Below are 25,235 nucleotides of genomic sequence, written 5' to 3'. Positions count from 1 at the left end.
TCCTGGCAGCGGCTCCCGGGGCCCCTCGGAGGGTGGCGCCGTGACCATCCCAGAAGTCTAGAAGGTGGCACAAAGGTCTGAACGGGTGCGTGGGAGACAGGTGGGGCGGGGGCAGGGAGTGCGAGCCCTGAGGGGTGCGCGGAATCTTTGTTGCGGTGTCGTTGAGGCAGCGCAGTGTGTGAGCTTGGGGGTATCCAGCCTGCTGTGCCTTTTTGTGTGTCCGAAGTAGTTTATTAAAAGTATGGCAGTGGCCACCGCTGAGTGCTTGCCATCTGTGAGGAATGTGGCTGGTCTGCCACTGTGACGACCATCTTATTTATTGTTTTTAAGTTTGTTTCTTTTGAGAGAGACATGGTGCGCACGAGTGGGGGAGGGGCAGACAGGGAGAAAGAGGATCCCAAGCGGGGATCCCGAGGTGGGGCTCCAACTCGTGAACCGTGAGATCCTGACCTGAACTGAGCCACCCAGGCTCTCCTGGAAAAAAATCACGTTCGGTTGTCACGAAGGCCTTTTGAGGCTGGCACAAGTTATCCCTGTCTCAGGGCTGGCTACGCTGAACCCAGACACGTAAAGTGACCGTCCTCTGCCAGTGGGGGGACGCAGGCAGGAAGGAGGAGTGGGACTTGGCCCTAAGCGTGTGCGTGTGTGCCTGCCTGTGCACACGAACGTGTGTGCACGCTGAACGTGCAGCCGTTGTGCCGCACAACTGCGTTGATGAGACCCCTCAGACCTTCCTGGGCAGCCGCTGCTTCCTGAACCTGAGATGCGGGAGGGAGACCCTGAGGCCCCGGCCAGAGTCTGGGTGGGCGACTAGGGTGAAAAAGTGAGGTGAGTGCTGTAGGTGGGGTGGTGGCTGCCACGACACTATTTCCTGTCCCCTAGCTCCGGATGCTGCCAGAAGGCAGGCAGGCAGGCAGCGTTGTAGCTGAAGGACGCCCCAAAGTCAGCCTGATGGAAGATAATGTTTCTGGGAGGGAAGGGCCTGTGGAGAGACAGAGCCATCATGTCCCCGAGTGCAGAGTTGTCCGGGGAGGGATGAGAGGGGGGTGAGGATGGGCTCCGGGTTCTGAGGGGCCATGAAAGACATTGTCCGTTGGCAGGGACTCTACCCTACGTGTGGGCCAGGCCATGGTCCCTCTCGGTGCAAGAGGGAGACCTCTTAGGGTGGGAATGTCAGCAGGTCGATGGATAGGACCAAGAGCCAGAAAACCGGTTGCTGAAACCATAGCCATCCAGGTGGGGTGGGTGCAGAGGCATCTGGGAGAGGGGCTGGCCGGCCTGGCAGGGATGTGGGTGCAGGGGGGAAGGGGGCCTCAAGGAGGAGTGGGGAATCTTGTTTGACGGGGGGCGGGGGGGGTGGCTGTGAACACTGTTAGGATTAATTCTGATTGAGGACATTGTACTCAGGGGCGGGTGATAGGGTGGGGGGGTCCACAAATGCATGTGCTGATCTTGAGGAATCTTCAAGAGGAGAGTTCTAGAAGGCAAGCGTCCTGTGAGTCCGAGCCGTGCACAGAAGGCTCTGCTGCTTGAAGGTCTGAGGCCTTCGGTGCTTGAAGCGTGGGGGTTGGTGAGCTCATCCCTCAGGCTGGGCGGGCGGGACAGAACCCTGCCGGCCCCTAGGCCGGGGGAGCCCCCAAGGTGAGAGGGGAGGGCAGGTGTGTGTGGGGCCGCGGCAGGGGCAGGGTGGGGATGGGGACAGTTCCCACTGGGCACCGGGGCTGGACTTGTGGTTGCCAGAGGCGCCCTGCGATGGGAGGGCGCAGAGGGCTGGGTGGCTGTGCACCCACACGTGGAGGTGCGCGTGCTCCGAGGCCCAAGGCTGGGGGAGCCGGAGGCGTGCCGGGACGTGGGGACGAGTGGGGGACACGGGAGGCTGTAGGAAGCCGACTGTGGTGACCGTGGTGTGAGTGGGGGCTAGCGTTTTGGGGCAGACGTGGCCCGTGGTGGCCGGACAGGTGGGAGATCGGGGTGGCCGCATCGCAGAGGACGACACCGCACCTCTGCTCACCCGAGTTCGCGTCGCTGCGAGTGCAGGCGCCGCGTGCCGACTGGGGTCTGGCTCCAGAGCGTTCTGGCCAGTGCTCAGAATCAGGCAGCAGGCCTTCGAAGGGGCTCTGCCGGGGCCGGAAGGCGGCCTCCGGCGGTGCCTGGGGCCGAATTCCGGTAAGACTAGATAGGAGCACGGATACCCGCGCTTCCTGTAATTGTCACGAGCTACGAAGTGTTCTTCTTGCCCACCATTTAGAGGTGTAAAATCAATTCCTGGTTCATAGACCACACAGAGGACAGCAGGTGGGGCTCGCTTGGCCTGCAGGCCGCGATCTGTCAGCCTCTGCGCCTCTGCACCTCTGCTGCTGGTGGCTCTCCAGCTTGGGAGCGCAGCGGGGCCCCCGGGAGCCCTCACAGCAGCCACGTCAGGCCCAGAGCGTGACCCGGCCTCGGTGTGGCCTGAGCACCAGAGGTTTTCCAACTCCCCGGGTTGTTAGCGTGCAGCCAAGGCCGCGGGCCCAGGAATCAGGCTTCAGGGTACCCGATCAGGGTACTCTGGGTCCCCCGGAGACCTTGGGGAAGACCGGGGTGGGGCCCGAGGTCCACATTTCTGGCCTGCTTCTGGGGTGCTGGCGCAGGCAGCCCCTGCGCGGCTGGAGGGCTGTGTCTGTGTGCCGACCCGGGCGGTGATGGGGCCTGGTGCTCCTGCCTCGTCCCCTGTGTCATCCATCCAGGCCACGCGCCCGAGTCATGGGTCATGGAAAGCCAAGCCAAGCCTCCGCCCCCCCGTGTTGACAGGTAGCGCTCGCGGGGCACTTTTCCCACTGCTGACTTGTCAAGGATGCCTAGAAAATTGTAACTTACTAATACTTTAGTGATTTGGGGAAAGTATGTATTTTCCTCTTGCCATTTATCATTTCCTGAGTTGTCATAAGTTCCATTGACTTGTTTTCACCACGCTGCTTTCATTTATAAACTTCTGACGAGTTATAGCAGCAGATCCTCACTAATTCTCTTTGAAGCTTTTGTGGGGTACAGCTCCGTGACGCGGGGGTAAGTGTGCCACGTGCTGGGTTCTCGGGGGCCGTGCCTGGACTTGGTGCGGACGGACCCGCAGTGGGCTGCAGTGTGTGGTTTTCTCACCCCGCCCTTGCTGTGCCCGCAGGTGGTCGCAGAGCACCCGGACGCCTCGGCCGAGGAGGTCAAAGAGCTGCTCGGCTCCCAGTGGGACATGCTCAACGAGAAGCAGAAGGCGCGCTATAACACCAAGTTTGCCCTCGTGGCCTCTCCCCAGTCTGAAGAAGACTCCGGTAAACCTAGAGCCGAGCGAGTGCGCTCTGCTGAGGTGTGCGGTGTGCGTAGTGGGGCCGGCCGAGCCCCGGTCTGGGAGCCCGGGGGCGGCGGGGCCGCCCTCCCCAGCCCTGCCCCTGCTGCCCGTGCCGGCAGCCAGGGTGTGTGTGGGCGCGATCAAGCCACCTCCGCTGTCTGGGGCTCCTCCCTCATCATCGCACGAGAGCCGTTCGGTGTCACCCTCCGTCTGGCCTCGGGCCCCTCGCTCTTGTGCCCGAGCGCAGCGGGAGCTCTAACCCCTGCAGCCGGCGGGGCGGTGTAGGGGAGGACGCCCAAAGGAAGGGGGCCCGGGCTTACGTAGCACGGTAGAGTCCGACCGCGGCCTGTGGCCCCCCTGGCGAGGCTGCCCTCCCAGCAGGGGCTGTGCCTGCCCCTCGCAAGGGGCTTTGCCCCTACAGGCAGGGGGGCCTTCCTGGCCTCTTTGCTGGAGAGCTCGCAGGGTGAGGAAGGTGACTGTGGACTGACCTTAAATGTGGGTGACCTCTGGTTTTTCACAGGCCTTCAGTTTAAATATCAAAAAAGTGCTACTTTGCATTGGTGAACGGAAAGAGAAGGGAGACTTAACACTGTGAGCTTTTGGAGGAACCGTGACGACGGTCAGATTTGTCATCTGTGCGTGCTTGGACACGTGTTGTGGAAAACCGACGTTTCTAACGTAAAAAATAAGTGTGATGGGTTGGTTATCAGTTTACATACAGAACAGTTTCTGTACCTCAAGGTTCAGCCCTGAAGAGCTTTGGAGGGGCCAGATGTAAAGTGTTCGAAGACCCCCTAGAGGGGGGCGAGAGCCAGAAGGAGTCGCACTTTCCTCGTGGGCACCTGCTCGTGCTTCTGGACCAGCACTGGTGCATCTGACCAATTGCACACGCACTAGAGACCTTTCTGTTTCGTTCACGGAGGATCTTGATTCTAGGGCCTCTGGGTCTCCACATCGACTCTCTCATGTGTTAATACTGACTTTGTCCAGTTCAGGATTTGTTGCAAATGCTGTCAGGTAGACTAGTAAGCATATTTTGGATTCGTGCACTTTCTTTAAAAGGCAAAAGATCACCTGACTCTGTCACGACCCTACATCTAGAGGAGTGTCCCTTTTCAATGACTGGCTTACTTAAGAAGGAGTCGGGTTTTCCTGAAGCCAGATTTAACTATCCTTGGAGTAAGTGTGCAGGTGGTTGTGGGTCACGTGTGGTCACTTGGGACGGCTACCGAGTGTTTAGACAGGGGGGCAGGGCTGGTCTCCTCCGTGTGTGTGTCCAGCGTGTGCTTGTCCTGGGGGCCCTCCGGCCTCCCCATCGGGGCCCCCGTGCCGGTAACCAAGATGGCAGGCGGACTGTGTTTGTGGGACAGGCTGTGCCACGGCCTCAGTGTGAGGAAGTCAGGCGGATGCCCACGTTGCTTACCTGCGTACGAAGCCCCTGCTGTGTCATTTCGGGCCCAGGGGACGTCTTCCGCGAGGACTGCGGCCCCACCTCACCTGTGTGAAGGTGAGCCGCCGGATGGCGGCTGCTGCTAGCGGGTGTCTGTGGCTCAGTGGGCACGTGCGAGGAGGCTGGGCACGCCGGGCGGTGGAGGCTGCGGCAGGCCGGGCTGGCGGTGCCCTGTGCCGGTGGCGTGGGGACGGCCTCCTAGCAGCCGCCACCGCCCCCACAGCTCCACGGGCACACCTCTCCTGTGCCGCCACGGCAGCCCACGGTGCCGTGGCCGGGAGGGGGCCGGCCGACGCCGTCCCGGGACTGCCCGGCCGCTCAGCTCTGTGCTCGGGTCTGCCCCGGCCCGGGGTGACCTCCTGCTGGGCGCCACACTCCTGGCCCGAGGGCTCTGTCCCGCCTGGTAGGAAGGTTTGAGGATAGCGCTGCCCTCCCACAGGATGTTTTTCCCGGACGGTCCAGGGGTAAGCCCTGCACCTCTGTAAGAGAGTCATGCAAACGGAAATGCTGGGTTTGCGTTTGAAATCAACATCGGCCTGTTCAAATTAATCACCTCTCTAGAATTTGCACTGCGAATTCTTACTGCACCGTAAGATTACCTTATGTCTCCCTCTTCTAGGTCAGTACTGTTTGAACACGTTAAGACTTGGATTAGTTGATATTCGTGGAAACACGTAATTGGCACAAACTGCTGGTAGAAAACCCTTGGTTTGCAGACAGGGCAGCAGTGTTGCTGCTACCCAACATGCTTCTTTAAGGAAATGTATAAAAAGTAGCAAGTTGTGTCCTTTCTAAAGTTCCACTTAAATTCCTCCATCTTTGAGTGTTAGTAAACTCCTGGGTTATGTTTACATTTAATGCTCTAGTACATTAAAATGTTATCATGAGAAATACCAATGTAATAACCTGTAGATTAGGTAAGCGTTCTCCAGTATTCGATGTTGCGTGTGCAGAATGCAGAGAGGTTTGGTCCTCAATTCTTGGGCCCTGGGAACCGACGGCCCTGCAGGAGACCCTCCTGGGCTGGGTTGGTGCAGAGTGCCCCGGCTGGGGGAGCAGTGCTTTGGAGGGTGGCTCGTGGAGTGCTTTTCGTGTCAGTTTCGCCCATTCTCTGTTCCAAGGTAACGTAAATGGGAAAAAAAGAAACCATACCAAGAGGACCCAGGACCCTCCTGAAGACGTTGAAATTGAAGACGCACCCAGGAAAAGACTCAGGACCGACAAGCACGGTCTCCGGAAGGTAACTGCACCCCGGGTTTGTCCAGGCTGGAGGACTGTGGCCCTCCCGTGTGACTCTTCGGTGGATGCCTGTGGGAGGCAGGAGGCCTTCCTCTGGGGTGGTGTCAGTGGGTGTCGAACGTGCATCAGGGGGCCGAGTCTGCCTGGCCAGGGTCCACGTAGCCAGAGAGACGGTGCATTCTCCCACCTGGCGTACGGTGCTCATGCTTGCAGGGAGCGTGAGCCTTTTCCAATGTGCTTTATGACTCAGTGTCATTTATGGAAACTGGCTCACACGTCCAGTGAGCTTCTCCACGAACCAGGAGCGTAAACAGGCTTTGCATCTTTAAATTTTTTTTTTTTTTTAACGTTTATTCATTTTTGAGACAGAGAGAGACAGAGCACGAATGGGGGAAGGTCAGAGAGAGGGAGACACAGAATCTGAAACAGGCTCCAGGCTCTGAGCCCGACGCGGGGCTCGAACTCACGGACCGCGAGATCGTGACCTGAGCCGAAGTCGGACGCTTAACCGACCGAGCCACCGAGGCGCCCCTAATTATTTTTTTAAGTTTATTTATTTTTGAGAGAGAGACAGAGTGGAAGCGGGGGAGGGGCAGAGAGGGAGACACAGAATGTGAAACAGGCTCCAGGCTCTGAGTTGTCAGCACAGAGCCCGACGCGGGGCTCGAACTCACGGACCGCGAGATCATGACCTGAGCCGAAGTCGGACGCCCAACCGACTGAGCCACCCAGGTGCCCCAGCAGGCTTTGCATCTTATGTCTTAGCGTAAAGCTGTTTAGCAATAGTTCTGACAGAGCAGTTGTGCACTTACGGTTTTGAGTAAAGGCTCATACCATCTTCTAACCTAAGAGGCTCCTTTATTGTTTTGCTGTATTTTTGGAATGGAAAGTGAATTCCGCGTATCGTTGAAGCGTAAATATGCGGCCACCACATCTTCTGTCTTCTTTCTCTTTTTTGAACGTTAAAAAAAAATTGTTTATGTATTTATTTTGAGAGAGAGGGAGAGAGCCCCAAGCAGGCTCCAGCCATCAGCGTAGAGCCCAGCACGGGACCGGATCCCACAAACCGCAAGGTTACGACCTGAGCTGAAACCAAGAGTCGGACACTCAACCGACTGAGCCACGTGGGCGCCCCCGTTACTTCAAAGCTGCTTTTGCAGTTCAGGGGGCACACGGGCCCTGCCCAGTGTTTCTGGCCACCAGGGCCTCTTCTGGGGCACCTGTCAAGTGTCCAGTGCTGAGATAGGTAACGTTCACCTTGAGTTGCTGCACTGCGTGTGGTGACTGTGCCCTCTGGCCACCTGGTGTTAGAGCAGCCCTTTGCTGGCAATCGTAGTGACCTCGGTTGCTTTGAAATATTTGCATTTCATATTTACCTTAAAAAAATGTGTGGCCCTGGACATTTGAAATATCAAAACTCGCATTAAATAGGTAGAAATGTTTGATTAGCTGATAGCTCAGGAAATAGCAAACAGAGAGTAGTGGTGTCTCCCCGGGTTTAGTTATCAATCTGAGTAAGCGCGTCCTACAGAATTCCCAACACGCGGAGCCCTGGATGCGCCAGGTGCCGCCCCGTGCGCCTGTTCCCTTTTGCACAGTCCTGTGACCCGGTCCCCTGGCCCCTGGGGCTGTTGGGAGAGGTTGTCTACCCCTGCTTCTGGTTCCGAGTGCTAGGCAAAAACGGTCCCGGTACCGTGTTTTTGGGTGGAGTCTCTCAGTGGTGAAACGTGCTTTGCGGATGACCTTTGTCAAGTTCGCCTGGAGCTGGTCTCCGAGTCGGGGCCCCTCCGAGTGGGGGGTCAGCACGGTGACATCGGCACTGACCCGGGGCCCCTTCAGGTTCACGGGACAGCCTGGGGGGCGGACCCCCGACTCCACTTTGAATTCAGAGGCAGATTTGAGTAGCACAGCGAATGCCGCTCACGTGAAGAGTCTCGGCAGCATGACCGTTAGGTCGTGAGGCGCGGCCCCGCTGGCCCCCTTGTCCCAGCAGATGGCAGAGTGGAGAGGGGTGAGGCGGGGTCCCCCTCCTGGCGCGCGTGGAGCCCATCTCCAGAGGAAGACCTTTCTGTCGCACGTTTCAGCCACCCATGTCGGTTCACGTCACGTTTCTTCCCTTCCTCTTGTTCTCCTGTTTCTCGTGTTTAACAACAGAGAGAGACGGCGAGTGACAAGACGGCCCGAACAGGTTCTTGCAAGGCCATGGAGGCCGCCACCTCGCTGAAGAGCCAGGCAGGTAATGTGGGCATTAGCGCTTCTTCCTTGTTGGCAGGCCCTTCCAGGCGCCTGGTGGGCTGCAGGTGGACGGACGGGGAGCTGGGCTGGGCCAGGGTCCGGGGAGCCCGGGGCTCTGACGGCCCAGGGTCCAAGGATAAGGTGGAGGGACGTTCTCGCGCAGCTGAAAGATCAACTGCTCGAATGTGTAAGTTGTTCGAATGATCCAGCTGCGTTTTATTGAAGTTATTTTTCTACTGATTTCCGTTGGGCTTTATTTTCAGTTTAAAATGCTGCTAGAAAAGTTCCTTAAACCAGGAACATCCACGTTTCTAACTTGCTGGTGCCAGCTGTTGCTGTAGATTCCACCCCTTCTTAGGAGCCGGTCCTTCACTTACTGCATTAGCGGAAGTAAAAGTCGTGACTGGTTGTTTCCCTTTCACGCGTTGAAAACTGGCTTTGCATGTTTGTGAAAAGTAACCGTCAAAACAACGAAGGGGGAGTCGGGCCGCCTTGCCTTCTCACTATCGTTTTATCGTATCTGATAGTTTATCACAGGGGGTTTACCATCTCCCAGCTCGTACCTAGGAAAGGAAACATTCACGGGAGGAGTGGGGGTTGGAAATGGATTCATTTCCCTTATTTCGCAGCAAGTGCTGTGCTGGTTTTTAAAACTCGGTTAAATAGACTGTCGGAGGGAAGACGTTTACGAGCGGTTTGAACACTGAGTGGCTGTTTGATGATACGAAGGGATCGAGTGTTACTTGTAAGAAAGGTGTCGCGGTGTGGTGCTTGTATTGAAGACTTTGTCTCAGAGACACGTACTGAGCTTTTTACAGGTGAAACGGGGTGTGGAATGTACGCCAGAAGAACGTGGCCAGGGGGGACGTGAAACTAGGCGTGGATGGAGCCTTCTGGGCCCCAGGTTGATGGATTCGGGGGCCAGGCAGGGGGACAGTGGGGCTCACTGCACAGTCCGCCCTTGTTTAGAGTGAGGTTTTCTCGCGGTAAAAAGTTAAGCCTTTAGTGTCACAAAGCGGCCTGGGAAATTTATCTCTAGAACCTCACTTACTGGGGGGGTGATTTTAAAGCAGGAGAGAAGGAGATGGAGGGCGGAAGACTTCAAGTTTTACTCTATAAACCAAAATTGTCTTACAGCAACGAAACACCTGTCTGACGCATGCAAACCACTGAAGAAGCGAAATCGGGCGTCTGCAGCAGCGTCGTGCGCTCCTTTTAGCAAAAGTTCATCTCCTTCTGCGTCCCTAACTGAGAATGAGGTAAAATCATAATCCTAGCGTTAACTGTGGCGTTCACGTGAAGGCCATTTAGTTGCCCAGGTGGAAGCACCAGTGAGTCAGACTTGACACGCGTGACACTGGTGTTGGCCACAGGCGAACGTAGGTGAGTCTCAGGTCATTCAAACTCTGGGCGAGTCGGAGGCGGAAGAAGCGACGACTTCAGCCTCCGTGAGCGCCACAGACACGCATGCACGCAGAGTATGCACAGGCGGGCGTGCATGTGCTCCGGTCTGGACGTAGTGCAGTTGTTCTCGCAGTCTGTCTCTGGAACGTTGTGCTCCGTGTAGCCCTCACGTTGTAACCTGGCCCACGTCACCGCAAGCCCGCTCTGGCCCTGGCACGACGCGCTGTGTCACTCGAGCTGACCCTGGCCGTCGTGCACTCACCCACCTCGGGCGGGAAGAAGGGCGGCTTACCTGCCGTGGCGCCTCTCAGCGGCTTTTGGACCTGGGCTCCCGGAGGAATGTCCTCCCGCGTTCCCTGGTTTTGGTCCTTTAAATTCTGGCATATTCTTAGGTACTTGAGTGTTGAGGTGAGTCACAGCTACCATGGTAATACGACTCCTCTATTTTCTGGATTTGCAGAACACACAGAAGCAGAGTGACAGCTCTCTGAGGCTGTTCCCACCCTTGTATCATGACATCTGGACTTCGTCATCAAATCTAAAGTCTTTGCCACTCTAAAACCAAAACAAAAAAACAGCCTCAGAATGCAAGCGTAGCACTTTTTGTCCAGAGGGGGCTCTGGATTCCCGATTCTAGTGACTACCCGAGGAGCTTCTATTCCAGTTTTAATTCCTTGTTGTTTTGTTTCCTGGGGGCCTCTCGTCCTCACTGTAGACAGGAGGCCTGTTTTTAGAACATTTATGAGGACTTGCTAACTTTGGGCTTTTTCGAACAAGGTAGTAGCCCCTCACCCTGTTGGGTGACAAGGTGGCCCTTGTGACCCGGCCCCTGCCACGGTCACTGTCTCTCAGCCTCGGCTGCTTCCTCCCTTTAGACGGGGGGGCCCCTCCCCTGTGAGGTGTCCTCGGGGGCCCAGGCAGCGGGCAGTCTGATGGGGTGCGGGTGCAGAGAGCCACCCGGAGAGGGGTCTTCTCTGGGGACTCAGCACCAGTAGCGGTGGGGGCTGCTCACGTGCGCGGGACTGGAACTTCCTTGCCATCTGATGTGCGCAGGGGACTAGACCTCTCTTCTGTTCGGGCACATTCACGAAAATGCAGTAGGCACTCACTAACCTTCCAGGGGGCCGATTGAAACGTGGAAGAGACCAATTCTATACAGATTTTTTTTCCTTTTTCCTTTTTTCTTGTCGGAATTATGATTAGTGTCGTAAAGAATTTTTAAAAATGAGGATTCCCATCCCAAAGAAAAAGAATACTAAAAATAAAAAGTTTCAGGTCCGTAGATCCCTTTTGCTTAAAGTCGGCTTTTATATGTAAAAAGATTTTTAATGGGTTTTTTTTTTTTTCTGTCATCGCATTCTGATCCACCATTCAGTTGAGTTTTTACTTAGACCATCGTCAGATCCAATCAAAGGCAAGGCGCTGAGGCTGCTGAAATCTTCTCTGTCATTCCTGGTCAGAAGCTGTACAAGTCAGAGGCCTGGGCTCAGGGGCCCCCTGGCCCAGGGCAGGGAGGTGCGGGGGGTGGGGGGTGGGGGTGGGGAGCGGGGGGTGGTTAGGGTCGGGCAGCCTGACTCTCATTGTAACCAGGGTGAGTGTGGTCTTCCCGGTTTAGACATTTGTTCTGAACTCGGGGAAACTTAGAGGAAGCATTTTATAATCAGTAGACTTAACTGATTCTTAATTCTTTGGGACTTTAGAAGTGGTTAGTTTATTAATTATGTTTATATTCTATATTAACTACATTATAATCCTATACCTTCCTGCATTTTGAAGGCGATACATAGTTCCCATCACATGCGTTCAGCTCCTTATCCAACAACGTTTAAACCACCAGGCCTTTGATGTCAGGCCACTTCTGCGTGGCTTGCCATTAGAGCTCATTTGCACAGGATTACGTTGTTCATTAAAACCACTTCGGGTGAACGAAAAGCCTTGTCTGTTATGTGTTGACGCTCCAGAGCCACAGCACGCGTTCACGGCGTACTTGTGCTGGCCGCCTTCGGGAGCAGGAGGCGCAGGGCGCGTTACAGAAGCACCGTGCAGACCTGGTCCGGGGCGCAGGGAGTCAGGCCCCGCGGGGCTGCGGTCTGCGCTGAGCGGCCCTCCCTCGGGCCACGCACCCGTTGCTGCTTCTCCTTCCTACTTTTGTCACCCTTGATTGGAATAAGGGCTGGTCACAGAGCTGGTGTTTCAAGATCTCTTAGGTCACTCGTGGTTTAAACTCTTCTCAAAAAAGGTAAACGTGGGAAATAAAACTTATATCGGAATGACTGCTACCAAGTGCTTCGTCGCCCTGATGGTGAGACGATGAAGAGAATAGACGGAGATCGCACACTTGCGTGACAAAGGCCTGTGAGGGAGTTAACGTGATTTCAGTGTCTTGTAACCTCGTTTCTTATTCCCTTAGTAGAGCAAATTCTTACCTCTTTCGCCTTCACTGGTAACAGCTTTTACGGGAGCCCACATCGGCCAAGTCGGATGTGAACCCAGCTGCCCCGTACCGCACTTAAATGCTGTAATATTCCAGACGCCTGCTGCAGGTGGCACGTCCACGCACGCACTCAGTGACACTCGTGCCCCAGTCATTTTATGGAAGATGTGTGACAATCTGTTTTTACTGGTATTAATAACACACACAAATGAAGAGAACAGATAACAAATTTTAAGAGCAAGGTAAGATGCCCAGGCAAGGCCATTTACCCGATCCCGCTCATCTCACGATAGAGGCACACTCCTCCCGCAGCGGTCCGCGTAGATGTCAGGCCGAAGGGACGCCCGCCACACGGGGCTGCCCTGGGCCTGCGACGAGGACGCCGCGCCGAAGGGGCTGGCCTTGCTAGAGGCCACCCTCGTCCTCTGGCTCATGACTTACCGAGTTTGTCCCGAACACTGCCGGTGCCCGCACCGCCGGAGAGAGAGCGAGCCGCACACAGTAGGAGGAGCCCGCGTCAGCTGCCCCGTTGCCAGCTGGAATGCACTCAGCACTGTAGACACGAAACCGCTTTCCAACACCGAAGGCAGGAAGGGTTTCGGTTCTGTCCTTTTTTTACTACACAGTTTTACTATGACACTAGACACTGAATTTGTAGGAAGAATCTCATTTTCAGTATCATACGAGCCATTTAACTCTTTTGATGCAGCGACCAGTATCTTGGGGATACCTCGATCAGGTTATTTACAACCACAGCTTAATCGGTTGCTTTTGTAGGACGTCAGCTGTCACATTACATGACTGAGTGTTGGGTGTCGCCCGCCGTCCTACCCCGGGGCGTCCGCATGCCTGCATGGAGGGGCACAGGCCACCCTTGCCCCTCAGCTCCCGGAGGCAGGACTGCTGTTGACGTTACCGTGTTAGGAGCCCTCGGTCATTCCCAGCACACTCTTCACACGCGTTCTACCTTTAATGGAAGTTTCTGACTAATACTTGTGTTCTAACCGTTAAGTACTGTAACGCATGTAAAACACTTGGGGTACCTGACGCCTTGCAGGGACTCGGTGGTTCGCTATTGTGACAATAATGGTTATAACAATAAAAACAATAAAATCTCCATCATTCCATTTTTATCCCAAAGTATAAATTCTGCTCTGGCATGAAGAGCTCTCCTCCTGACTGCCCCGTGCACGTGGGGGTCGAGTGGCAGACGCTGGGTCTGAGGAGCACGGCCGGGCGCTAGACTGTGGCTGAGCGCTGGGCGGGTGGCTCTGCTCGGACGCGGCGGGAGGCCCGGACGTGAGTGTGGGCAGGGCTGGCGGAGAACTCGTTACGAAATCGGAAGGTGCGAAGGAAGGTCGTGTAGGAGTGGCCCGGTTCAGGAAACTATCGCAAGCGAGGTCGAGCCCGTTTGAAACTGTAGCGCGGTGACTTTTGCATAGGTGGCCGGCCGGCTCCCAGCCTGCGCCGGGGGCGCCAGAAGTCAGCCGGAGAGCAGGGGCTTTCCTCCCCGTTGAGGCGCCTGCCGGGGTGACGGGCCCGTACGTCCGCTGAGCGGCGTCAGCCGAGGACACAGGAGGGTGTGGGGTGGGGCAGGGATGGGGGTCACGCGGTGTTCCTCCACGGGGGAAGGCACCGCCCCCCACCCCCGCCCCGAGGATGTCGGGAAGTGACCAGGCGGGCGGCCAGGCAGTGGCAGGTGTGTTCAGCTCCTGCAGGAGGCAGACGGTCCCGCGTGGGGCAGAGCCGTCCCGCTCCAGATGGCAGCAGCGGTCTTGCTGGGGAACGCTCCCACCCGCGGCTTTTCCTGAAGGTGAGTGGACAGGGCTCCTGTTCTGAAAAGAGCTTAGGAGGCAAGGAAGGTTGTCTGCCACGATACACATCCATTATGCTACTAACCAAACATAAATTCCCTCATTTCGTAAAGAGATCAGAACGACACCGAACACGTTCTAGTCTTGCCGTTTGAGCTGCTTGTTGTGGAGGTGACTTTTCTTGTACATAGAACCGTTGTTAACGGCCCCACTTAATTGCTTCAGCCCATCTTCCTACCCCACGCTGGTGCCTGGTCAGCAGCGGTAGCTACGAGAAGGAGCGCAAGGCATTCGGAAGAGGTGAAAGCTGTCTGAATATGTAAAAGTTGAGATTGTAGCTGTTCTGAGACTGGAAGTTTCCCGCGATGATAGAGGTCCCGTGAAGTACGTGTACCTATCGGCAGTACAGGTTCCCGTTCTGTTGATGCACCTGCTAGGGGCTTCTGTCTCCCATGTGGGCCTCCCTCCAGAGTTAATACAAGAGTTAAACGTCTGCCTCTGATGGTGATGGATTTGGGTGCATCTCCACACCCTCTTTGTAATTGTGTCTGTTACATCTCTGTCTCCCAACTGAAAATAACCCGTTTTTTTCAAGAGGGAGCTAGCTCCTAAAAACCAACAGGAAATGTAGGCCGGACCTCATGACAAGGATGCTCCGTGTGGTGAACGGAACCCGCACGGTGCATGGACGAGTCCTGTCTGTCCCGCCCTCCAGGAAGGGTTAGCCTGCTTCGTGGGTGATCGCTGTGGGGTCCCCCGCCTTCATGTGTGTCTGAGGCCGAGCTTTTCGCCAGAAGGTCACGCACAAGCACAGAAGGGGTTGAGACGAAGTGTTCAGGGTTTGGGGGGTGGGACAGGGGAGTGGCCGTTACAGGATTTTTCGTAATTGGGGTGTTACCGGCCAGGCCACACGCACCGTGTGAGACCTGAACCGTTAGCGACCCGATCGGGACTCCCGTGGTCTCTTTGGCCCTGACCTGCCTGCCTAAGATTTGGGAGCAGAAGTGTGTGAGGAGAGCCAGCGTTTGCCCGGGGGTGGTGACGTGCATACCCAGCAAGGGTCTGTCCCCAAGCTGAGAATAAAGCTGAGATTGTAAGTTAGACAAAATTTTTTTGTTCCGAAAGACAAAAAAATGCACCCACGTGTGGATGTGAAACTCAAATGATGAAGGGATGCCCTTGAAGAGGGGTCTTGGCCGAAGCCTGATGTGAGTGGTGTGGGGCCTGCTGTGGGAGACCACGAGCGGTGACTTTGTGTGCCATTTTGGTAACAGCACGAGCGTTTTTGAGTCCAGTCCTCCATTTGCTGCATCCAGCGCAGCGGAAAGGGGAGGCTTGGTGACCCAGAGGCCCCGTGTGTGGCCAAGCTGGAGAGGAGGCCGTGCTCCTGTCGGAAAGGGCAGACATCTGTACGTGGGCAGGTCTTCTGGGTTCCTTTCTCGCTTGGTTTCTGACCTAACGCTTCTCGGCCTCGTTTAGCCCCTTTAGGTTGTTAAGTCCATTTTAAGGTGGTTCTGATCAGGTAGACTTCGTGTGCGGCCTGGTGAGGCCTCTTTCTACTTCGTGCGGGCGGTAGCGTTCCACGCTTTTAGAACCGTTACGTTCAGCCTTTAAAAATCTTTAAACGGAGAAAGTAATTGCCGAGGCCTGCTGGTTATCTTTGGAATATGAATTTAAAGGATTGCCATTAGCTGAAAGAATGGAGTCTGGTTAGAAGAGGAGTCTCCACACGTTGTCAGTCTGTCACTGGCTGCTTCTTGGCTCTTAGGTTTGTCTTCCTTCCTTCCTTTTTCTTCCCTTTTTTTGTTTTAAGAAGTATACTGGCTCCTTTGTATTTTAGGATTTTTGGTTAGGGACATTGGTGTTGATGCCTTTTCAGTTCTGTTTTGCTGTTTTACCTAGCCTGTTAGAAATCACCACTGACTTACTGGCCATTGATGGAAAGCCAACTACCCTTAGCAGGTGGAAAATGGCATGCACTGTATTCAGCCTGTTCCTTGTACTGTCTGGGAAGACGCACACTCCCTTCCACACTCCCTTCCAGGCGCTGTCACCAGCCAGGGAGGATGTCCCTCGGGGTCCGTCCAAGAACCTGACAGCGACTAGACAGTTACACATTAGATCCGCTTTATAACTTCTTCTGGCCTACACGGAGCTGTTGAGTTTGGGCACATAATTCTTTGGTGTACATTTTAAAGCATGCTGATCATTCAGGCACACTGTATCTTTAAGAAATGTCGGCCCGTGCAGGGGTGTGGGGGGAGGGCTTGCTCAGCTGCAGGTGGGAGCTTTGCTACTGTTTTCAGCTGCCCTGCCTTGCTATTGCTGCCGCCTGTAGCAGGCTGGCCCTGGCCCCTCCCCCACTGCTGAGGACACCGTTGGGACGGAGTGGGGTCGGGTCGATAGGACATCGTAGAGACTCCTCTTACGATCAGGGCCAGCCTTGAATCTGGATCTGGAGCGGCCACCACATGGCCTGATGGCTGTGGCCGTGGCCGTGGCCGACCTGTTGGCTCTCACTGGCACCTTCTGGGGCCGCTGGGTGACACAGAGGCTTCCAGGTTAGAAGGTGGGTGGGGCGTGTGTGCGTGTGCGTGTGTGTGTGTGTGTGTGTGTGTGTGTTTCTCGGTGACCCGGCCCAGCCCTAGAACTGAGGCGCCCCCAGGACATTGTAGTCGAGGTCATCTAGGAGGGTCGCTTTAATAAAAGTTACTCTGAACTGTAGTGTTTTAGGTGGTGAATGACTGATTTACAAATTATTTTAATTCCACTCTTAATATTTCACTGTGATGTTAATTTGGAGGACCTGAGATTGGTCTTTGCATTTTAAGCTCATTAACTCTGCTGAGCACAGGATATTTATCGTTTGTAAATCCAAGATGCTATGTGAAAGTACTTATAGTTCTTTCTTCCTTTACAAAAGCGTAACGTAAACATGGAAATAATGTTGGTTTATAGAAATATATATTGTTCAAGGTCTGTAATTGTATTTCAAAAATGATGTGGAATTCGATTTGTGAAGGGATTTGTTTTGTCAAAAAATTTAAAAATCACTCTGTACCCTGCCGTCTGAGGCACAGGCCGCCGCCCCCCCCCCCCCCCCAGTCACAGCAGAGAGGACTGGGGTTCCTCAGTCCCCCTAAACGGCTACATTGTTTCCTGAAGTTGGTTCAAATATGTTCACTAGGTTACTTTGTGTTCATTAATATCATCTTGAAAAATCCCTGCGTTACTGTGGAGACAGCATTCCCTGCCCCTAAAGGAACGTATTTCTAAGGCAAATAGGCAATTTGATACTATCACATACTGAGTGGAGGGTAGAGAAAGTGTTTTCAGACTCCAGAAAACTCGGAGAAGTCAGGAACTAAGCCGCTTGGAAATCCGTGCCACAGGTGTGGCTTTGGTGGATCGGGAAGCAACGGGAAAGTTGTTGACAGTCTGTGTCCGTTCAGTTACTACATTTCTCTTTTTCCAAATGCATCCTATTGGATATGGAATAGACCGTAGATGTCGTAGACTGAGATTTGGGACCGTGTTGGGACCATTCGGGTGAAGGTGTCGCTTTCACAAACGGCATCTCCGAGTAAGTACCGTCACCTGGTGCCCGTGGAGGCGGAGCCCTGCACCCGGAGTAGAGGCTGTCGCGGTGCCCGCGTGCTTTGCTCCTCTTGTGGGTGGTCTGCCGAGCGGAGAGCCGGTGGATCCCTCCGACTGCTAGTGGTCGTTGGGTCGCTGGGAAGGGGTTCGCTGGGCCGAAGGTCGCAATCTCCCGCATCTGTGTCACGGACTGTAATATTGTAAGGTCTGTATTCTGTATGTGTATCTTAGACCCCAATCAGGAAACAAGCCTCATGTGTGTCTTAACATTTATATTTCCATTCAAAATATGTATTCAGTGTTTATTTCCTCAAAACAGACTTTGTTAATTTAGGAAATATCTCCAAGTGGAAACGTGCTAACTTTTTCTGTAAATCTTAAATAAAAGGTGCTGTTCCTTTCTTCGACCCAGGACTGGTCTGTGTTTTCTGTCTTTCTCTCCATGCATTTTTCCTTTTTTTTTTTTTTCTTTTTTTCTTTTTTTTTGTAAAGCTTTAAATTTGTTCCGACCACATTGAAGGGAAGAATGTGGGTTGGTGGGCAGGGCACCGGGCTCGCTTTCCCCGAGCCCCTGTTGAAGGCCCTTTCTCTGGGCCTCGGTTCCTCGTCAGACGGGTCAGCCTTGGGCTGCCCTTTGACCGGGGCCCCGAGGTGTGGCTGGTGTTCCCAACGCCCCGGGCTCCCCAGCACCCCTAGCGTCTCAGACCCCGCCCATCTGTGACTCCGAATACGATGGACATGTTAAAATTGGGGTTTGAACGCAGAGGTTTTTTTGTTTTTTTTTCAAGTTGCCTTCTTTCTGGATGTTGATGATAAAGGAGTAAATGAGCTGAGCTGATAGGGAGGGGCACCATCTGGCCAGCCTGGGGGGCAGGGGAGACCTACTACTGTGTGAGACCCCCATAACTTAGTGTACGTTCATGCCGCTGTTTCCGTCTTCCTGGAAAAGGTGAGGAATTGGGAGTGTAAAGGCGGCTTCCTCCTGAGACTGTGTTACTGCGGGAGGGGTCAGCATAGAGGAGCAAGGGCGGAGAGCTGGGCCCGACCTCCTGCCCCCCCCCCCCCCCCAACTGATACACACACCAGCCAGAGGCAGCGTGTCCCTCAAAGACCAGCCTGCTAACACCAGCTCTAAGTGTTTTAGGGTGTTTTTCTTCTCCCGGTAATCTCGAGCTAAGTCTGGAGGAAGTTAATTGATAAGACTACAGAATTGGGTGGGTTGGCTGGTGGGGTTTGTTCTGTTTTGTTTAATTGTGGCCCGGTTTTAATTTCTAGCCTTGTAGTCATTGGTAAACGGCAGGCCTATAACATAATTACTTGTCGTGGTTATCAAGGTATACAGGAAATGTAGTTTATACTTTTGCTGTGTTGAAAAACTCAGTGTTCAACATTCCACTTACCTAACGTCAAATAAATGCTAAATGTGTTTTTAGGTTTTTTTTTTTTTTTCAGTTTCAATTTGGTATAGAAGAACGTTTTCTTACTCAAGATTTATTGATTTCTATTTAGAGATTTCTTGCTGCTCAAATGAGGGCAAGACGTTGCATACAGTGATGAGAGGGAGGCTTTAGCCTGGTCTCCTTGATCCCTGATAATGAAGGGGGATGAAATACGACCGGGATGGGGGGGGGGGGGTTTGTTTGCTCCACGATTGCCAATGTTTTTCTCCCAGGGCTTTCTCTTGGGCTCACGTGTCACCAGAGCCGGCAGGTTTGACCTTGCCTTCGCCCGCTTACCCGTCCGGGGACCACGGGCGGCAGGCAGAGGGCAAGTCGGGACGGCCCGTTAGTCGCGGCCCACACTGCGTGTGCTGGCGGCTTCCAGGAGCGGCCGGGCCCGCCGTGCGGAGGCTCCCCTCCTGCCCCTCGCTCTGGCTCTTCTGGAAAGTCACTGGGTGCTGATCTGCTTCTCTTACTGTGAAAAGCTGGGCCGTAAGCGACTGGGCGACAGAGGTCAAGATTCCCAGTCCCGGGCCCCTCCCAGGTCACCTGCTGGGGCACGTGGGGTTTTCACCAGTTCCTTCCTTGGTCAGGATGGCAGGAACGCGAAGACACGTGCCCCTGTGCCCCTTCTGCCCGCGCGGAGAGGGCGAAGTCCGCTTCTGAGCCTCCTCCGCACAGTTCGGTCGACCCGCCGCGCCCTCCCAGGAAACCGTGGGCGCCGGGCCTTTGCGGCCAGGAGCTGGCAGTCGGGCCGCAGCCGAGCAGGAGTCGGGCCGCCTCCGCCCGCACTGGTGACCTGTGCCGCCTCCTTCGCCCCCAGGTGTCGGACGGCCCGGGAGACGAGCCCGCCGAGTCCCCGTACGAGAGCGCCGACGAGACCCAGACCGAAGCGTCCGTCTCCTCCAAGAAGTCTGAGCGGGGCGTGGCCGCCAAAAAGGAGTACGTGTGTCAGGTGAGGGGTCGGCCGCCGCTTGCTTTTGTCCTTGACCCGGGCCCGGGCCCGCACTCGCACCCGCGGTCACACGGGCTTCTGTTGTGAGGGCGCCGGGCCGCGGCGGGACCCGGGACCGAGCGCCCCGGCCGGGCTCGTGCGTCCGCGTCGGGCTGTTTCGTGTCACCGCCGTGTGGCGACGTGTGGCGCACGCGTGTTCCGAACGTGCGCAGTCGGGCGTGGACGGAGGAGGCAGGGGAGCCGCGGGCGGGCCGGGGGGGGGGGGGGTGGGGGTCGCCCGGGCTCAGCCTGGCCGGCACCGGTGTCCTCAGTCCTCAGTCCTCACCGTCCTCACCGCCGCGCCTCCGCCCCGCAGCTGTGCGAGAAGCCGGGCAGCCTCCTGCTGTGCGAGGGGCCCTGCTGCGGAGCCTTCCACCTCGCCTGCCTCGGGCTGGCCCGGAGACCCGAAGGGAGGTTCACCTGCAGCGAGTGCGCCTCAGGCAAGTTCCGTGGCCCCCCCCCCCCCCCCCCGGCCCCCCGGCCCGCCTGCCTCCGTGCTTCCCGCTTCGCGGGCCTGGCGCCCCCCCTGCCCCCGGCGGGTGCGCGCCTCCCCTCGGCGTCCCCACGGTCTGCTCTCTCCAGCGTGACGCGCTCCCCTCGGTGGCCGTACCGGGAGGTAGAGCCGTGTAAGGTAACCGGCAGAGTGACGGAACGGGCCGTCCTGAGCCCCGCGCTGGGAGGCGGCCGGCGTGGGTGCCCCGGTGTCAGAGGGCCCGGCGTCACCAGTACAGGTGAGCTGGCCGGTCAGTCCCAGGACACGGACGTTCACGGGCACGTGGGCTTCCGTAGACACGCGGCGCGGACCTGAACTCCGGGGTCAACGGCAAGGACGTGCCCGTCTCCGAGCGGCCACGGCTTCCTTCTGCCGCACCGCTTCCTTCGCCAGCGCAGTCTGGGGGCTGCTGGGAAGAGGGGCCGCTCAGATGCAGCCCCTCCTGTCCACGCGCAGCCCTGAGGGCCTCCTGGCTCTCGTGGGCGCGTGTCCTAGGTTAGGAAGACACGTGGAGTCTTCCCGAGTCCCTCCCGTCCCAAGCCAAGGTCATCCGATGTGACGGCACTTTGCCTCTGCTGCCTGTGGTTGGTTCTAACTGAAGGTTCGCTGTACTTGGTTAATGGCTCAGGAGGGAGAGCAAAAGCTTTCCTTCGGAGGAATGCCTGCTCTCCGGCTTCCCGCTAATTCGAGGGGGTGTCCCCACCTCAGCCGCCTCCTGCTCAGACTTCCTTGTCCTCCGGGGAAGCTGGGGCCCATCTCACGGCAAGGTAACGGCCCTGATGGCGGGACCGTTTTCTGAAGCGTGCTCGGACCGGGCACCGAGGTCCGAAGACAGCCCAAGGCCTCGGCAGCACGGGCCGCCCCTGACGGGGCTGCTGGAGTTCGGTGGCTCAGGGACGACAGTTTAATTCTTGTTCCCTGCCCCTCTTTAACCGTCTGCTAGGGATTCACTCGTGTTTCGTGTGTAAGGAGAGCAAGACGGACGTCAGGCGCTGCGTCGTGTCGCAATGCGGGAAGTTCTACCACGAAGCCTGTGTGAGGAAGTACCCTCTCACCGTGTTCGAGAGCCGAGGCTTCCGCTGCCCCCTGCACAGCTGCGTGACCTGCCACGCGTCCAACCCTTCCAACCCCAGGCCCTCGAAAGGTACGGGCGCTCACGGGAGGCGGGCGCGGTGGCCGAAAGGTCTGTCCCCAAAGGCCTTCGGTTTTTCTTTGGAGTGGCGGTTGTCTTTCCGTTACTGACTCGACACCGGCTAGCAGGGTTTTTCTCGAGAAGTCGGTAAGAGGATCCGCCCTGCCGTGCCTTCTTCCTGCCCTCCGCGTCCTCCCGGAGCCTCCACTTTAGGAGGGGGGCCTGTGAACCATTCTGATAGGTTCTGTTTGTTCCAGTTTTTAATTTTTAAAAAATCTGAAATTTATTTTCAAGAGAGAGAGCATGAGCAGGGGAGGGGCGGAGAGAGAGAGAGAGAGACAGCCTGAAGCGGGCTCCAGGCTCGGAGCTGTCAGCACAGAGCCCGACGCGGGGCTCGAACTCACGAACCGCGAGATCGTGACCTGAGCTGTAGTCAGATGCTTAACTGACGGAGCCTCCCAGGTGCCCGTATGTGTGTCCCAGGTTTAGTGCTTCTTCGTATATGAGAAAAATGTTCTATTTATCTATTCGTTTAGAGGCAGAGAAAGTGGGGGGGGGGGGGAGGGGGAGAGGGAATCTCAGGCAGGCTCCGTGCTTGATCTCACAATCGATCGTGACATGACCTGAGCTGAAAGCAAGAGAGTCGCACATTTAACCAACTGGGCGCCCCAGGCGCCCCGAAGAAGATACTTTAACATCAAGCCGTATCTGCCTTGTTTCACGTTAGGTGTGTGGGATTGAGGGTGGTGGGCTACCTGTGCTTCTGACTCCGGTGGTTCTCAACCGTGGCGATGTTGCTCGCCAGGAACACTTGGCCACGTCTGGGGAGACCTTGGGGGGGCGCAGATTGGCACCCAGTGGGTAGAGGCCGGAGCCGTTGCGAGGCGCACTACAGGCCCCACGGGCTGGCGGTGCCTGGGTTTATCAGCCCTGCTTGACCTTATTTAAGAATGTGGCGGGGCGCCTGGGGGGCTCAGCGGGTTGAGCGCCCCACTTCGGCTCAGGTCACAACCTCGCAGTTTGCGGGTTCGAGCCCCGCGTCGGGTTCTGTGCTGACGGCTCGGAGCCTGGAGCCTGTTTCAGAGTCTGTCTCCCCCTCTGTCTCTGCCCCTCCCCTCACTCGTGCTTTGTCTCTCTATCCCTCAAAAATAAACAAACTGTTATTTTAAAAAAAAGAGAATAAGGCATTTTAAGCGCTTGACTATTCTCTTGGTGGTTTTGAAGCACCTTTGCCTGGGGGAGATGTGTTTTTGTAACATCTATTCAGTGTTCTTTCCATCCTAGTTACTGCTTCCGTCAAATACTCCGAGTTTATTTCAGCGTGAATTTTCTCAACGCGTGGGGGGTCGCCTCTCGCCGCCCTGCTCGCCGTCGGGCCTTCAGCGCGTGTCTCTGCCCCCAGGGAAAATGATGCGGTGCGTCCGCTGCCCCGTCGCCTACCACGGAGGGGACGCTTGTCTGGCGGCCGGCTGCTCCGTGATCGCTTCCCACAGCATCATCTGCACAAGCCATTTCACTGCCCGCAAGGGGAAGCGGCATCACGCGCACGTGAACGTGAGCTGGTGTTTCGTGTGCTCCAAAGGTGAGGGCTGGCGCCACGGCGGGCGGCCAGGGCGGGCTGCTTCTCTGGGCTCCCTCGCACGCAGCTCTCGCAGGTAACCCCGGGGGCCCCCGCGCCCGCCCTGCTCCGGGTGGGGACGCTCCCGATGTCTCCCAAGTGCTCCCGTGCCGGTGTGCGCCGTGACATTTCTGAGCTCACGGAGGCCGGCGCACCGCCGGAGGGCGAGGTCTCCGTGATGCCAATAGAACGGGCTCGTTTGCTTGCGCCCCGACGGCCGGCCGTGGTTGGGCTCGCGTCGTGGGGCGAGGGGCGGGGTGGCTGCGGGTGGAGAAGGGCCAGTGCGAGCCGCTCGCCCTCCCTTGCAGGGGGAAGCCTGCTGTGCTGTGAGTCCTGCCCGGCGGCCTTCCACCCCGACTGCCTGAGCATCGAGATGCCCGACGGCAGCTGGTTCTGCAACGAGTGCCGAGCCGGGAAGAAGCTGCACTTCCAGGACGTCGTCTGGGTTAAACTGGGGAACTACAGGTGTGAGGACCGGAACCCTGTCTGCCTCCCTGTTCACTGTGTTCTTTTCACTTTGCAGGACTGAAAGCGCTGAATGACTGTCACTCTGTCTGAAGAGTCTGTGAACCCTGTTTTTAATATTTATAATAGATGGTGGCCGGCAGAAGTTTGCCATCCCAAAAATGTTCCCCCAAATATTCAGAAAATGAAGCACGAGATTGGAGAATTCCCTGTGTTTTTCTTTGGGTCTAAAGATTATTACTGGACGCATCAGGCGCGAGTGTTCCCGTACATGGAGGGGGACCGGGGCAGCCGCTACCAGGGGGTCAGAGGGATCGGAAGAGTCTTCAAAAACGGTACGGACATTTCCAGACGGAGCGAAACCGCACTCGCGGGTACCTTCTGCTAACCCTGATTTTTGTTGTTTGAAAGTTTGGTTTCTGTAGAAAACGCCAGGCTGAGCATTCTAGCGGTGCTTTAAATTAGGAAAACGTAGGTTCGCAGACTGATTTGTTGAGGCACAGGATAAAATGTACTCCCGAGTAACGTTTACAGCATTGGTTTGGGATTAATTTCACTCACATGCATTGGAAGCTCTGTTTTTATTTAAAAAAAATTTTTTTTAAGTTTATTTTGAGAGAGCGGGGGAGGGGCAGAGAGCAGACAATCCCAAGCAGGCTCTGCAACGTCAGTGCGGAGCCCGACGCGGGGCTCGATCCCACGACCCCGAGACCATAACCTGAGCAGAAAGCAAGAGTCGGTCTCTTGACCGACTGAGCCCCCCCCTGGTGCCCCGCAGTGGAAGTTACTTTGAAGAAGTATTCCAGTACTGGTTTATAGAGATGTCTCCTGCCTTGCCTGTTATGTAAGATAGAAATGTGGAGAAGACTTTGCCGCCGTCTAGACCGGGCGCCCCGGGAAGGGCCAGGTGTGGGTAGGCAGACAGGTGCCCCGCTCTCTGATTCCACGGCCAGGGTGACTGACGGGATGGGAATGCCACCACCTGACTGGAGGAGGTGGCATTTACTCGGGGCCGGGAGTGAGTGGGACAGAAGGGGGGCCTGGCGTGCGTTCGGCTCGTCCTAGTCCGGGGAGGGCGGGCGCATCGCGGCCGGTGGCACACGGGGGTGGCTGGGCGGGCTGTGCTGACAGACCGGCGTCTCGTCTCCCGCGGGCCTCACGCACAGCGGGCGGCCAAGGTCTGATGAGAAAGATTTGCAAAACTCGTGATGAGATGACAGACGTTGAAACTGAGACTTGACGTGCTGGTGGGTCGTGAGGTCAGACTTGAGTCCTGGGGGTCAGGGTGGCCCCAGCACGCATGGCGTCCTCCGCCCTCGCTTGAGCCCGGCGCCGCCCCCCCCCTGCCCCCTCCCAGAGGACGTGTCCTCCCGGGAGGGTGTTAGAGCCCCGTGGACAGTGGGAGCCAGAGCATCACCCTCCCAGAGAAACGCGCCCTGGGCCTTCCTGGTGGCAGGTGGCACAGCACGGCGCCTCCCAGGCCTCCTCGGCCCGGCGCTCTCTGAGCATCTTGGGTGCAAAACCCTCGCGGCACTTAAAGCACCCGCCCTGAACAGCGTGCGCACCCCAGAGCCTCCCGGAGACTGGTAACCGCACTTGGCG

At 56.4% G+C, this 25,235-nt stretch overlaps 1 protein-coding gene across 5 annotated transcripts in view; it reads left to right on the top strand.

Moving 5' to 3' along the window:
- Window positions 1-25,235, top strand: part of NSD2 (nuclear receptor binding SET domain protein 2) — an 89,409-nt gene that overhangs the window by 49,933 nt on the left and 14,241 nt on the right. For 4 of the 5 annotated variants that reach the window (XM_042937102.1, XM_042937098.1, XM_042937100.1 and 1 more), the window contains exons 6-15: window positions 3,158-3,302; window positions 5,891-6,009; window positions 8,163-8,244; window positions 9,381-9,502; window positions 19,755-19,886; window positions 20,242-20,365; window positions 21,362-21,562; window positions 22,953-23,132; window positions 23,477-23,633; window positions 23,763-23,968. In XM_042937102.1, coding sequence (XP_042793036.1) covers window positions 3,158-3,302; window positions 5,891-6,009; window positions 8,163-8,244; window positions 9,381-9,502; window positions 19,755-19,886; window positions 20,242-20,365; window positions 21,362-21,562; window positions 22,953-23,132; window positions 23,477-23,633; window positions 23,763-23,968 — 1,468 coding nt within the window. Of the gene's footprint in view, window positions 1-3,157; window positions 3,303-5,890; window positions 6,010-8,162; window positions 8,245-9,380; window positions 9,503-12,097; window positions 13,199-19,754; window positions 19,887-20,241; window positions 20,366-21,361; window positions 21,563-22,952; window positions 23,133-23,476; window positions 23,634-23,762; window positions 23,969-25,235 lie in introns of those variants that run through there. The other variant, XM_042937103.1, reaches the window with a different exon arrangement.

The sequence above is a fragment of the Panthera leo genome, chromosome B1 (assembly GCF_018350215.1).
Source record: "Panthera leo isolate Ple1 chromosome B1, P.leo_Ple1_pat1.1, whole genome shotgun sequence".
NCBI classification, from domain to species: domain Eukaryota; kingdom Metazoa; phylum Chordata; class Mammalia; order Carnivora; family Felidae; genus Panthera; species Panthera leo.
The sequence above is the reverse complement of the archived record's forward strand: the minus strand, read 5'-3'. Positions and strand labels throughout refer to the sequence as shown.